At 35.7% G+C, this 16,027-nt stretch overlaps 1 protein-coding gene across 1 annotated transcript; it reads right to left on the reverse strand.

Moving 5' to 3' along the window:
* Positions 1–1,562: 1,562 nt before the first annotated feature.
* On the reverse strand, positions 1,563–12,499 carry LOC131950040 (uncharacterized). Its single transcript, XM_059312059.1, has 11 exons — positions 12,378–12,499; positions 11,356–11,487; positions 10,577–10,809; positions 9,707–9,899; positions 9,164–9,274; positions 8,445–8,607; positions 7,426–7,544; positions 6,508–6,590; positions 5,470–5,657; positions 4,829–4,925; positions 1,563–1,784 (listed from the first exon to the last, which is right to left on the reverse strand). Exons 2-11 carry the CDS (start codon positions 11,480–11,482, stop codon positions 1,563–1,565), a joined length of 1,536 nt encoding a protein of 511 aa, XP_059168042.1. The 5' UTR covers positions 11,483–11,487; positions 12,378–12,499.
* Between the last annotated feature and the right edge of the window lie 3,528 nt (positions 12,500–16,027).

Consider the following 16,027-nt stretch of genomic DNA (forward strand, 5'->3'; position numbering starts at 1 on the left):
CACTTTAGAGGACGTCTTTAGTTTACTCAGCTCTAATCAGTACTGAACTTACGCTATGGGAATTAAGACGGTTGAGCTAAGTTCTAACCATACTTGGTCTTTATATGCATCATTTGAACTACACGCTGTAAAACGTAAACAAAAGATAAATTATGTGAACATCAGTGTTAAGTTTTGTGACAGTAAAGGTTTCTTACTGCACAGTCTAAAGGGCAGGATAGGAGAGGAATAAACGAACTTTGACCTTTTACTAACTGGTGTTGGGATTCTTCTGGGTGCAGGATTAAATATAGGGCTAGCGAGGCCATGGTCTAAGGGCCCCGAGTGTTACAGAGACCACTATTATTTTAATGAGTAAAAATGTTACAAATGAAATATGTTTAAAGTGTAACTTTTAGAACTTCACAGCTTGAGTAGCCGATAGTTTGCGGTTATTCAATATGGCTGTAAATATTGTATAAGCCTTTAGTCACAACCTAAACCAATGTAGGTTTTTATTGTATAAAGGGCCGTGCATAAATTACGATACACACCCAAGATAAGGGGAAGTCGTTAGATTTAAGAGATTGTGTTTTACATATGTTTGGTAAGGGGTTAAACTCTGATTCGTTGATTGTATTTTAATTCTTAATGATAAACATGCTGAATGACATGTGAAATATTATATTTTTTAAAAGTTAGGAAAATTGGTGATGTCATTTTTAGGTCGAGATTCGGATCTTTTTTTCTGTTTTTTTTTTCTCTTCTTTGCTCTCGTTTCTTGATGCGTTTTGTGTTTTTGCTTTTTTTTTTGGTTTCTGTGATAGTTGCATATGTCATTTTTTTTCATGGATAGGTTACTGACCTATTGTTAAGCCCCAATATCGGTAATGGGGCGCGGGGCATGGGAAGATGATTCACATACAAACTGCAGTATTCCAACGGTAAAACACACACTAAAATTTTCAAAAAATATTCACTCAATCAAACACAACGACCAAATCATTATATATTTATTAATACCAAGTTGTATGTATCATTCATTTGTTTTAATATCACTAGGCTACAGGGTGTCAGGGTCTATAGTGTACACAAGGCACTGCTCTCATAGATTCACGCAAGTTCTTGTTACTAACACTCGGTTATGTCCCCTTGGTATGGTTAACATATTTACAATCAAAACTTAAAATAAACATTTTATAATGAAATACAAATTTTATTCACTAAGAACAATGTTACTTTATGTTTTTTTCTTTTGAGTTACTGAGCAAATTTTTTTTTGTTTATTTAATTATGCATTATATTTCAATTTTCGGATTACTTCTTACAAATTAAGAAAAAGTATATATCATTTATAATCTGTTAAATTCAACAATATTTTTTTTAAATATGTTCAAGGCGTACAATCAAATTTTTGAAAATTTTCATCTTTGCCTTTGAACAATATTCATCGTATTTTTTCATTGTTCTATTACAAAGTTCAAAGAGGATGTTTTTGTATCGTATATAAATATACTTAAATTTTAAACTAAGCCAAAACATAATGCTATACTATCATGATACAACCGTGGGAGATGGAAAAGTTACATCCCATGGTCGTGCATCATCATGGTGGTTGTCGTGGGCGTAACGGTGGTCCCTGCGACGGGGTTGGTAACACCTGGGTTGGTAGAGCTGCAGGCATCCGGGCACGGGTTGGCATATCCGGAAACCCCATTGCACGCAGTGTCCATTGAGATTAACGAGATGGTGTTCGTGGTGTCTGATGTGGCGATGTCGTTGAGGTTGACGCTGCCGTAGAGGACCTGTGAAAGAGTGAATGGGTTTGTGTAGCAAGTTTTGTAAGCAATGTTACAATTATCGCAGTGTAGAACTTGTGAGTGAATGGGTTTTGTATCAAGTTTTGTAAATAGTGTTACAATATTCGTAGTATAGGACCTGTGAGAGAGTGAATGGGTTTTTGTATCAAGTTTTGTAAATAGTGTTACAATGGTCGTAGTATAGGACCTGTGAGAGAGTGAATGGGTTTTTGTATCAAGTTTTGTAAATAGTGTTACAATGGTCGTAGTATAGGACCTGTGAGAGAGTGAATGGGTTTTTGTATCAAGTTTTGTAAATAGTGTTACAATGGTCGTAGTATAGGACCTGCGAGAGAGTGAGTGGGTTTGTGTATCAAGTTTCGTAAATAGTGTTACAATGGTCGTAGTATAGGACCTGTGAGAGAGTGAGTGGGTTTGTGTATCAAGTTTTGTAAAGAATGTTACAATGGTCGTAGTATAGGACCTGTGAGAGAGTGAGTGGGTTTGTGTATCAAGTTTTGTAAATAGTGTTACAATGGTCGTAGTATAGGACCTGTGAGAGAGTGAATGGGTTTTTGTATCAAGTTTTGTAAATAGTGTTACAATGGTCGTAGTATAGGACCTGCGAGAGAGTGAGTGGGTTTGTGTATCAAGTTTCGTAAATAGTGTTACAATGGTCGTAGTATAGGACCTGTGAGAGAGTGAATGGGTTTTTGTATCAAGTTTTGTAAATAGTGTTACAATGGTCGTAGTATAGGACCTGTGAGAGAGTGAGTGGGTTTGTGTATCAAGTTTTGTAAATAGTGTTACAATGGTCGTAGTATAGGACCTGTGAGAGAGTGAGTGGGTTTGTGTATCAAGTTTTGTAAATAGTGTTACAATGGTCGTAGTATAGGACCTGTGAGAGAGTGAGTGGGTTTGTGTATCAAGTTTTGTAAATAGTGTTACAATGGTCGTAGTATAGGACCTGTGAGAGAGTGAGTGGGTTTGTGTATCAAGTTTTGTAAATAGTGTTACAATGGTCGTAGTATAGGACCTGCGAGAGAGTGAGTGGGTTTGTGTATCAAGTTTTGTAAATAGTGTTACAATGGTCGTAGTATAGGACCTGTGAGAGAGTGAGTGGGTTTGTGTATCAAGTTTTGTAAATAGTGTTACAATGGTCGTAGTATAGGACCTGTGAGAGAGTGAGTGGGTTTGTGTATCAAGTTTTGTAAATAGTGTTACAATGGTCGTAGTATAGGACCTGTGAGAGAGTGAGTGGGTTTGTGTATCAAGTTTTGTAAATAGTGTTACAATGGTCGTAGTATAGGACCTGTGAGAGAGTGAGTGGGTTTGTGTATCAAGTTTTGTAAATAGTGTTACAATGGTCGTAGTATAGGACCTGTGAGAGAGTGAGTGGGTTTTTGTATCAAGTTTTGTAAATAGTGTTACAATGGTCGTAGTATAGGACCTGTGAGAGAGTGAATGGGTTTTTGTATCAAGTTTTGTAAATAGTGTTACAATGGTCGTAGTATAGGACCTGCGAGAGAGTGAGTGGGTTTGTGTATCAAGTTTCGTAAATAGTGTTACAATGGTCGTAGTATAGGACCTGTGAGAGAGTGAATGGGTTTTTGTATCAAGTTTTGTAAATAGTGTTACAATGGTCGTAGTATAGGACCTGTGAGAGAGTGAGTGGGTTTGTGTATCAAGTTTTGTAAATAGTGTTACAATGGTCGTAGTATAGGACCTGTGAGAGAGTGAGTGGGTTTGTGTATCAAGTTTTGTAAATAGTGTTACAATGGTCGTAGTATAGGACCTGTGAGAGAGTGAGTGGGTTTGTGTATCAAGTTTTGTAAATAGTGTTACAATGGTCGTAGTATAGGACCTGCGAGAGAGTGAGTGGGTTTGTGTATCAAGTTTTGTAAATAGTGTTACAATGGTCGTAGTATAGGACCTGTGAGAGAGTGAGTGGGTTTGTGTATCAAGTTTTGTAAATAGTGTTACAATGGTCGTAGTATAGGACCTGTGAGAGAGTGAATGGGTTTTTGTATCAAGTTTTGTAAATAGTGTTACAATGGTCGTAGTATAGGACCTGTGAGAGAGTGAATGGGTTTTTGTATCAAGTTTTGTAAATAGTGTTACAATGGTCGTAGTATAGGACCTGTGAGAGAGTGAGTGGGTTTGTGTATCAAGTTTTGTAAATAGTGTTACAATGGTCGTAGTATAGGACCTGTGAGAGAGTGAGTGGGTTTGTGTATCAAGTTTTGTAAATAGTGTTACAATGGTCGTAGTATAGGACCTGTGAGAGAGTGAGTGGGTTTGTGTATCAAGTTTTGTAAATAGTGTTACAATGGTCGTAGTATAGGACCTGCGAGAGAGTGAGTGGGTTTGTGTATCAAGTTTTGTAAATAGTGTTACAATGGTCGTAGTATAGGACCTGTGAGAGAGTGAGTGGGTTTGTGTATCAAGTTTTGTAAATAGTGTTACAATGGTCGTAGTATAGGACCTGTGAGAGAGTGAGTGGGTTTGTGTATCAAGTTTTGTAAATAGTGTTACAATGGTCGTAGTATAGGACCTGTGAGAGAGTGAGTGGGTTTGTGTATCAAGTTTTGTAAATAGTGTTACAATGGTCGTAGTATAGGACCTGTGAGAGAGTGAGTGGGTTTTTGTATCAAGTTTTGTAAATAGTGTTACAATGGTCGTAGTATAGGACCTGTGAGAGAGTGAGTGGGTTTGTGTATCAAGTTTTGTAAATAGTGTTACAATGGTCGTAGTATAGGACCTGTGAGAGAGTGAGTGGGTTTGTGTATCAAGTTTTGTAAAGAATGTTACAATATTCGCAGTATAGGTCCTAAATACAATTATGTCTTGCTAATGTCAAGCAGGATGTTGATGTGTATAAACAGAGAGCAGGATGTTGATGTGTATAAACAGAGAGCAGGATGTTGATGTGTATAAACAAAGAGCAGGATGTTGAAGTGTATAAACAGAGAGCAGGATGTTGACGTGTATAAACAAAGAGCAGGATGTTGATGTGTATAAACAGAGAGCGGGATGATGATGCTACTCACAGCTCTAGTGAAGGCGTCCTGTTCAGTCAAGAACATGGTCAGACCCACGAGCTTGAAGTTCAGGTTCTTCATGAAGGCACCCAGGTTAAATTTACACCTGTAATCAACAATCAGATTTACTCGTCATTACAATAAGAATTGAGGGAAACAATTCACATTGCAAGATGAGGTTTTATATGCATATATATATATATATATATATATATATATATATATATATATATATATATATATATATATATATATATATATATATATATATATATATATATATATATATATATATATATATATATATATATATATATATATAAATATATATATATATATATATAATACATATATACATAGACATATGCTAATATGCATTTATATAGAAAATGTATTTATATACATATATATATATATATATATATTCATATATATATAAATATATATATATATATATATATATATATATATATATATATATATATATATATATATATATATATATATATATATATATATATATATAAACATATAGAGAGTGGTTTAAACTTTATAAATTTATGTATTTGTATATACTTATTATAAAGTGTGTGTATATGTTATTGTGCATATATACCAGCGACAATGCATTAAAAAACAACTCAACTGACCTAAGTGTGGTCCTGCTATCACATCCTGTACCAGTGTAAGACCACAAGGCCCCCGGGTCCACCCTGGACGGCTGACTCAGCAACAGGAACATCATGGTGCGCACGTCTTTCTTGATGGCCGGCAGGGGGGACAAGTACCCCCGGATGGTGTCCCCTGATGGGATGTCGTCGCCTGGTATGTTCACCACCTTTGTATGTACACATTTGAGATTATTGTTAGACTAGGGGTAAGAGCGATTGAATGCAGTGTCGTCATAAGGCGGGTATTGGGGTAGGGTAAACACCGGGTGACATCATTTGGAGGGTGACACCATTTAGCGGGTGACACCATTTAGAGAGTGACACTATATAGCGGGTGACACCATTTAAAGGGTTACACCATTTAGCGGGTGACACCACGTAGTAAAATTAAATTTCTGTCAAAACTATGTTTCTTCTTGTTAAAATAACAAAATAGTAAATGCAGTTGGCTGACACCAAACTGAAAATGCACAATTGTTAAACTGCTAGACAGCAAACACGAAAGTCAGAAGCACGTCCCTAAGTCCCTGAGTGTATTTGTACCTAACTCACATTATGAAAAGTAAAGGCGACTGGGCGTATGCCGAGTTCACAGAAACAAGTGAACTCTACCTCACTTGCCCCATAGACTGTCAGGTTCGAAAATTGAACTTTGATTTACTTTAAACGTCAAAACGGGTTTCTGTCAATATCGGTGCTTGAAAATCTCTGACGTGTACCTAACTCACGTTAGGGATAGTAATGGAGAGTAGGCATAGTACTGACCACACTATCCCTTCACATACAGAGGTTACAGAAATAGGTAAACTCTACTTCACTTGTCCCAATGGACCGTCAGGTTCGAAAAGAAAACCTTACTGTTTTGGTGTTTGAAAAAGATGGTGTAGTATGTACACCAGAATGGCATTAATAAGGAGAAGTGAAACATGGGATTTGGCCATGATGTTTGTAGTATGTGCACCAGAATGGCATGAATAAAGAGATGCGAAACATGGGATTTGGCCATAAAATACGTACCTGCCAATGGATAACAGTGTTGGGATTGCTGATGTTTGCTTTGGCCTCAGTCACGTCCAGCAAAAGCAGGGTATACAGCTGACCTGTGGTCAAGATCATATCATTAGCGGACAGTTAAATGTCACTTGTAGTGGTTTATTACTTTAATTGGTTCAGTTTAGATAATATCACATTTTAAAAAATATTATAATAAAGTAGGATTAATGGAAATGAAACGATACATTAAAATAGAAAGATTATTTTTAATTATTTCACTCTAAAAAGGGGAATAACCAATAAATTACTGTTTATATATTTTTCTTGAATTATCTACCCTTAATATGCACATTATTTTTAAAAAAACTTTTAAAGCTCAAATCAATAAATGGCAATAAATTTAAGCAGGTAATCTATCTATAAGAGAAAAAAAAATTAATTCATCTATTTCTTACGCTGTAGTTTGGGTTTTTTTTTCAAGCATGTATATATATATATATATATATATATATATATATATATATATATATATATATATATATATATATATATATATATATATATATATATATATATATATATATATATATATATATATATATATATATATATATATATATATATATGGCTCCACAGTCTTAGAACATTTGATGATTGCCTTTGGAAAATCAAGCAGAAAACCTGGGCTGTATGATTAGCAGGGCCAAATGCTGCCCATGTGTCAGACCCTCTCTCAATACAGCTGATAGACTTAAGTATATATTGTTTTTATTGTACTTAAACTCTATATCGAAGTAAATATTTAGTATAGAATTGCATTTCAAACTTTCGCATATGATTAAACGAGTGCTCAATTAAGAAACCATACCTCATTACTTAGTTGTTGTAGCCTTGTAACATTAGTAAATTGTGTCTTAAATTTTACTATAATGTAGGACTGACCTGTGACGGGTGTGGGCATGCGCATCTCAATCGGAAGTAGCTGAATGAAAGGCTGATTGCGGACGTGCAAGGGCATGAGGGTGGTGGTCGCAAGTGGGTCCACTCTTACTTCCACCATTCTGGTTTCATTATAAAACAAAAATAAAGCTTTAAAAAAAAAAAAAAAAAAAAAAAATAAACTCACAAGTTTGAATAATGTATTTTTTTTTAATGCATGCATCTATTTAAGTCTAACTCGCTTTGCAGTTTCGATCTATGACGAACGACAGAAGAAATCACGACAGGAGGGGCAAGTAAAATAAAAGCTTGTAAAAATTGAGTAAACGATGAATTTCTCGAAATAGTGCACCAAGCTCATAGCGGCAGATAAAACGCGAAGTCTTATTCCCGAACCCCAGGAAAAAAAATCTTTCATTTTCCGAGTTTAAAGTGACAAATGAGCTCTACTTAATTTTTCCCGGAGTGGTCTAGCGGTATACAGCTGGACTGCTAACCCGTAACTCACGTTGTAGAAAGTAAAAGCGGCTGGGCATAGTGCTGACCACACTATCTCTTCGTATGCCGAGATCACAGAAACAAGTGAACTCTACTTCACTTTCCCTATAGGCCGTCAGTTTTGAAAGGGAAACTTTTTTTTAACGGAATGACACACTACATAGCGTGTTATATTATTGTTACAGGATTTATAAATACTTTCAGAAATAATCGAGCGTGTATTTAATAAGCACACTACCTTTACCAATTAGTTACTGCATGACACACTACCTAGCATGTTATATTATAAATACAGAATGTTATAAATATTTAAAGAATAACCAAGCATCGTTTTGATGTGTAAAGCGTCTATACAGTTGAATAACGGAGTGACACACTACCTAGCATGTTATATTATAAATACAGAATGATATAAATATTTAAAGTATAACCAAGCATTATTTTAGTTTTTAAAGCGTTATACCGGTGAGTAACGGAGTGGCACACTACCTAGCGTGTTACATTAAATGAATGATTTAACTTACGACTGCATGCTGTGCGTGCAGCAAGAATCAAAGTGGGCCTCGGGGCTGTAGTAGGTGACCTGTAAATCAACCTGCAGACCCAGCAGGAATGTGCCTCGATAGTCAGTGAAACTGTTGTTGCCGTCCAGCTGGTACCCCATACTCCGCAGGGCCGTTTGGAGACCTGTTTGGTCGAAAAATGAATTGATATAGGAGCGAAAGATCGAAATTTAACAAAATACGTTGTTTGTTCTTGAACACCAAATTTGTAACACAATGTTTTAATGGAATTTAGATTTATAGTTGGTTTTTTTTAACGTAGAGAAAATAAATAAAAATATATAGATGATGAAAAAATAAAAAATTTATTGATATTTTTTTTTACATTAAGGAGTATAATATTAATTTTGAAGAAGTATAAGGCGGTATAAAGGACGAGCATGCAATAGGGTTTAAAGGAACGACCTTAGGCCTTACACAATTAGTTTTTCTTTTCTATTGACTTTATCTTCACGAACGATATCAGCTATCTGAAAAACTATTTTCTTTTTTTTTTAATGCGAAAGATTCTATTCTCAGGGTAATTTTGAATGTTAGATGTTAATGCAAATGTAAATTTATAATGTGGTTATTAGAAGTATAAGTAAATCTCAAATCTATTGTTTAATAAGATATATGTAGCATAGTGGCTTTTGTCAGAGTGGCCGAATTTCAAAAACTAAAGATAAAAACACAAATACCCTTGTTGGAAGATACGAGGTATGGGCAATTGTTGAAAATATTTCTGTCAATGAAGTACTGTATACCGAATGCATCAGCAGCCACGGCGATAAACCCAATACCAACAGGTCCTAGGAAAATGGGGAAAATACTTCCATCAGTAAAATAAATTAATAATCCAAATTTCATTACACAATACTTTTTATTAAGACGTGTTACAAATAATCAAATATAATAGAAATATAAAACTGTAAAGTTCATTTCAATAAAGGTAAAATTTATACTTACCTCATTGAACTTAGTGGTTTTAATTAAATGATTCTAACGTTAAAACAAGCATTCATACATTTAAAAAAAAAACTAAGTTTATGATTAATAAAGTTAATAAAAGTACCACAATAGATGACAACCATTTAAGACACTATAAACTCCGTTCAGGTTCAATAGAGTTAATGAAGATTTTAGTATAGGTGATACTACTAAACAAACACTATAAACTACCATTATGGGTAAATAAAAGTCGGTATCATAGATGCAGTCACTGTTCAGACATTACAACCTACCCTCCAGATTATTAGAGCTGATGAACGAGTCAAGATAGTAGATGCCATCGTTGTCGACTACAGTTTTTAATACTTGGGACTTCTGGGCAGCTATGTCTGTGATGTCTCCGTTTTTCTGCTTGAACAACGCGAAGACGAAAGAGTTGTGCTTCTCATACAGTGGGTTGACTGGTCCGTTGTAGGGGTAGATTTCCTGGGGAGGTAGGGGTCAATTGAATATTTGGAGAGGTTATGATAGATTTGTAGGGAGGTAGGGGTTAATTTAATATACGGAGAGGTTAGGATAGATTTCGTAGGGAGGTAGGGGTTAATTGAATATTTGGAGTGGTCAGGATAGATTTCGTAGGGAGGTAGGGGTTAAATGAATATATAGAGGTTAGGATAGATTTCGTAGGGAGGTAGGGGTTAATTGAATATATAGAGGTTAGGACAGATTTCTAAGGGTTATTGAATATATATGGAGAGGTTAGGATAGAAGTCCTAGGGAGGTAGGTGTTAATTGAATATACGGAGAGGTTAGGATAATTTCTTGGGTAGGGAGGGGTTAATTGAATATATATGGAGAGGTTAGGATTGATTTCCTAGGTAGGTAGGGGTTAAAGTAATATGTCGATAGGTAGTGCTACATTTCCTGGGCCCCAATAACCCAACACCCAGATCCCTTATTTTTCAAAATAAAAACGAATCCCCAAAAAATCTCTAAAACGTACGTCCTTTCGCTATTTTTTCAACAGATCATAGACAATTTTCTCAATATAAAATATAATGTTATTTGTTTCGTAGACGCCACGCACCTCCCCCCCCCCACACACACAAACACATGCTCGCACACACACACATACACACGCACACACACACACATCAACGTACGGTTCCACTAGACGTGTCCGCAGTCTTAATGTTGACCCAGATCCCACCCAGGCTGAGGTACCCAGCGTCGTAGGCCACCAGGGTGTACACCTCCCCCTGGATGGGGGTGAAGGTGATGGACGGCCGGTGGTTCAAACTCCACATATCGAGGTAGATTGTGTGGGTGTTGTCCAGATCAACGGTCATCGCTATAGCATCGACTGAAAATTTGTGGCCACACGCTACGTAGGTGCCTAGGGGTAGAAAAGAATATCCTATATATATATATATATATATATATATATATATATATATATATATATATATATATATATATATATATATAAACAAATTAAAGAAATAGAGAACATTTATAATAAATTAATGCAAATATATATATATATATATATATATATATATATATATATATATATATATATATATATATATGTATATATATATAGGGTCTACGACAATTTCCCGAAAGACACTTGCCCGAATGCCGTTTGCCCGAAGGCCGATTTCCCGATTGGTCACATGCCTGAATGCGAGAAATGCCCAAATGGACGATTGCCCGAATGGGACAAATGCCCCATATATATATATATATATATATATATATATATATATATATATATATATATATATATATATATATATATATATATATGTGTGTGTGTGTGTGTGTGTGTATGTATGTATGCAATACTTGCAGTTTTAAATAAAAAAAATTATTAGGATAAACTTGAATTAACGTGCTAATAATTAACGATTTAAAAATTGCCAATCTGACAACTCACCAGCCGGGGTATTAAAGCGAATATGTAGGAACTGTTTTATCAGGCTCGTGTCGAAATTATTTGTCCTCAACATTCTGGAAGACATGTTCTTGTTTGTCGTGTCCGGGTTCATGCAGTAAAAGTCCATGTTATCTGTGGAGGGAGCATTAACATTGCTTCATCTAGTTGTGTTGAAAGAAGTACCTATGTGCCTGGACAGGTTACAGTTGATTGTTTTGAAAATATTACGAATGCAGGTGGGGTTCAGAAGTTCTACATATTAAAAACGTGTTTATTGGCATTGTAATGAAAAAAAATTGAAAATATTATATGTTAAGGTTTTTTGTAAAAGTTATATGACTTAAAATGTTAAATGTTAAAGGCTGTCCTTATATATATATATATATATATATATATATATATATATATATATATATATATATATATATATATATATATATATATATATATATATATATATATGCGTGTAAATAGAGATGGATTCAATATGGTTTCGGCTGCTTTTTTGGGCGGTAGGGGGTCTGAATTATTTTGCCATTTTTTGAAACTATGGTAAAGTTTCCTTATCTATAACATTCGTGTTTCTACTTTCACTAGACTGAAGACTGGCCGTAAACCCTGTTGTACCTAATGCCCCTGCCTTAGCCATGACTCCAACCCTGACAGAGATCTAACACAACATAGAAAACCATGACTACAACCCTAATAGAGATCTAACAGCATTGAAAGGCATATTTCCAACCCTAATAGAGATCTAACACAACATAGAATGCCATATTTCCAACCCTAATAGAAATCTAAACACAAAATAGAATACCATGACTCCAACCCTAATAGAGATCTAACCCAACATAGACAGTCATGACTTCAACCATAATAGAGATCTGAAACCACGAATCCAACCCTAATAGAGATCTAAAAAAACATAGAATGCCATGACTCCAACCCTAATAGAAATCTAACACAACATAGACAGTCATGACCTCAACCTTAATAGAGATCAAACACAACATGAAACTTACCTGTTTGGTTTGGGCATTTTACTATGTAGCTGTCCCCGTACCATTTGGAATTGGTGACGAACTCAGCCCGCACACCGAGTAGACAGAGGGAATCGTTGCCCACGTTACATGGTGTGTTGTGGGCACTAGCTGTAGGATGGGAAGACATATATGAGTTCCGATTTTAAAACACGAATCAGTAATAGAACATAAACTTGGGAACAAAAATTGAAGAGTCTAGTGCTAAAAGTGCTTTAGTCACATTTTTTGTGGCAACCATCACAAATAAATATGGACGTTGTCCCGCTAGTATCTGATGTAGAAATATTAATAGTGAAGTATTTATGTAAGTACCTCTTTCAAACAAACACATTTTTTAAAAAACCGAAATATTTATATATATATATATATATATATATATATATATATATATATATATATATATATATATATATATATATATATGTATAGGTTTATATATGCATATATATGTATGTATATATATATGTATATTTACATATATATATATATATATATATATATATATATATATATATATATATATATATATATATATATATATATATATATATATATATATATATTATACATATAAATATATATATATATATATATATATATATATATATATATATATATATATATATATATATATATACGTTTATATGTATATGTATATATATGTATATATACATAGATAAGCTAAATAGAACAGCCACTTGTGTCTCTCTTAGCTATCAACCTTAAGCTAAAGCTACTTAAATGGTGTGTACAAAATTACCACTATTCTCCTTTATTTCTTACTAGTTACTCCTTAAAACTGATTCGCTTAGTAGAAATCCTACAGACTGAACGGAAATAATTTTTACAACCAGGAATCAAACACCAGTCTTTCAGTGTCAGCAATGAATCGCCCTATCGCTACACCGCCTTACTGCTCCTAGAGGTTCTAAGCCAAAATGGTAAAATTTACTATCCCTACAAAAAAAATAAAAAAATAAATAAACCTGAGAAAACAACAACGAAATTAACTCACCTAGAGCTGCCAGAGCAGAGACCAGCGCCAACAATGCTAGGAGTTGCATCGATCCCTCCATTCCAACACTCACAAGCTGAAGTTCCGACTTTTGGAATAAAGCAACACAAAAATCTGGACTCAACACATCCAGCAGCAATGTGTCTTAAAAGGCCTTTACCGTGCTGCTTGATCTGACAACGATGTGCCTCCTTCCAACTAAGTTCAACACCACCACCACCACCACCACGGGTTTTTTAACCCCCAACCACCCACACCCCAACCCTTACGATTTACCCCCACCACACATATTCCGGCTCTACTCCGCCCCAATTTTCGGGACGAGTGTCCTACATTCCAAGTCAACGACACGAAGACCTTCAATCACGTGGTACAAACCCTCCCAACAGGCTAAAAATAGACGGCGTTACCGCGTAGAAAACATAGTGGTGCACGCATAATCCAACGGCTGGATTTACTGTAAAGGTTCCAGCCATCCCCCCGCCGTACTTTTGAACACCATTTACGTACTAACTCTGTACACAAGTAGCCATCCCCCCTCCCCACCTTGCGAAGCCATTTACCTACCAGCTCTGTATTATTATATTGCCAGCACAACCTGGTAATGCCATTTACCTACTAGCTCTGTACACAACTTCCCAGTCGTCGTCCCCCACCTTGTGACGCCATTTACTTACTAGCTCTGTATACAGATTGCCAGCATCCACACCCACACCCCCCCCACACACACACCTTGTAATGCCATTTACCTACTAGTACTAGTTCTGTATACAGTTGCCAGCACCCCCACCCACGTTTCGACGCTATTTACTACCAGCTCTGTAATCCTATTCATCATACAAACCCACCCCAACCCCCTATGTCTCCCTCATTTATTCTGCCCTTCGTGTCACGCAAATAAAACGTGATTTACCTCCTGAAAAAAAAATATTGTGCCTGTCGTCTTTGTCTCTACATTACACCACTACCCAAAAACCACCCAAGCGGATACACCCTACATCAGCATTTTGTGTCGAAAACATTTTGTAATTCTAAAATTATTTTTTTGAACTTGAAATAGATTGTACAAAAAAATATATTATTCAGAAATTATTCATTTGAAACGTTCGTAGTTTGCGTCTTAAGACCTACCCGCCCCTTTACACACACCCTAGATACACCCCAGCATGGGGGGGGGGGGGGGGGGGTAAGGGGTAGAAATATATGAACAAATAGATGTTGATTATGTAGAGGGAGGTGGATGAAATGAGCATCATGTACATATCGATGCTCGCCCATAGCTAAACAAATAAACATTCGTAAACATTAGGAGAAGTAAATTGTGAATTATAAAAAGTACATTCAAAATACATTCAGCGATTTTACGTTACCTGAAAGAGTTGGAAAAAACATAGTTTTGCAATTTTGTTCGTATGTCTGTGTGTGTATGAGTGTATGTGTGTGTATGTGTGTCTTTGATCATGATAACTTGAGTACCGTTACAGCTAGATTGATGAAATTTCATATATAAATATTATATCAAATTTGTAGTTCTGTAACAACTTTTCAGAGAGTTCCGGTAACCGGAAGTGGAACTTATTCTACTTTAATTTTTTTTCAAAAGCCACTAACGAGCAGTGGCGTAGCGAGGTCGGGTGTCACCCGGTGCGGCACTTAATGGTGTCACCCCCCCCCCCCCAGAGGCATAGAGACCCTTCCCAGGGACAAACTTTCAAATTTTCGATTTGCACCCCCCCCACCTCAAACTTTCGATTTGCACCCCCCCCCCTCGAGTTTTCGATTTGCACCCCCCCCCCCCTCAAACTTTCGATTTGCACCCCCCCCCCTCGAGTTGTTGTCTATATATTTTGCTATTTTTTGCATTGGTGTCACCCCCCTAAATGGTGTCACCCGGTGCGGTCCGCACCCCCCGCCCCCCCTCGCTACGCCCCTGCTAACGAGTACTGTTTCAGATAGACAAATGAAATTTTAAATATAAGTAAAAGATCTAATTCTCTGCCTTCTGTCTAATTTTGAGTAATTTACTTTGACCAAAAGTAGCAATTTACGCTATTTCCGATTTCTCAAAAATCGCATGTGAATTTATAAAGTACTAATAATATTCCGCACTAGTATACACATATTATTTTGCGTTCATTTGGTGCGCGATTCTTTTTTCTACGAGATTCTATTCTATTTTTAAAAGTTTAAGTAATTAAAAATGGATTAAAAATCATGTCTATATCCCGCGTTGCCATCCTTCGTAATGCTAAATAAGAATATTTGAGAAAGTTTAGGGGAGATCACTCCCGGTTTATTTTCCATGTGACTGGAACACAAAGACGCAAACCAAAATTGTAGTTGCAGTTAAAATTTATTTTCGCCTATTTCTTTGTTTAGTAGTGCTTGTTCAATCGTTTTTATCTAGAGATTGGTCGGTTGTTTTTTTTTTACTTTCTCGTATATATGAAGTAGCCTATAGAGAAAGTCTTGAAATCGTGCAAAAAAAAAAAAGAATCGAGATTTTTGCAAATCTCGACGTTTTACAGCTCCCTGAGTCGGAAATCTTGTCCGCATGTCTGTGTGTGTATGTGTGTGTGTGTCTGTGTGTCTGTGTGTCTGTGTGTAAACACGA

This window comes from Physella acuta, unplaced genomic scaffold (assembly GCF_028476545.2).
Source record: "Physella acuta isolate Inbredline_101_S28 unplaced genomic scaffold, ASM2847654v3 ptg000729l, whole genome shotgun sequence".
Taxonomy (NCBI): Eukaryota; Metazoa; Mollusca; class Gastropoda; family Physidae; genus Physella; species Physella acuta.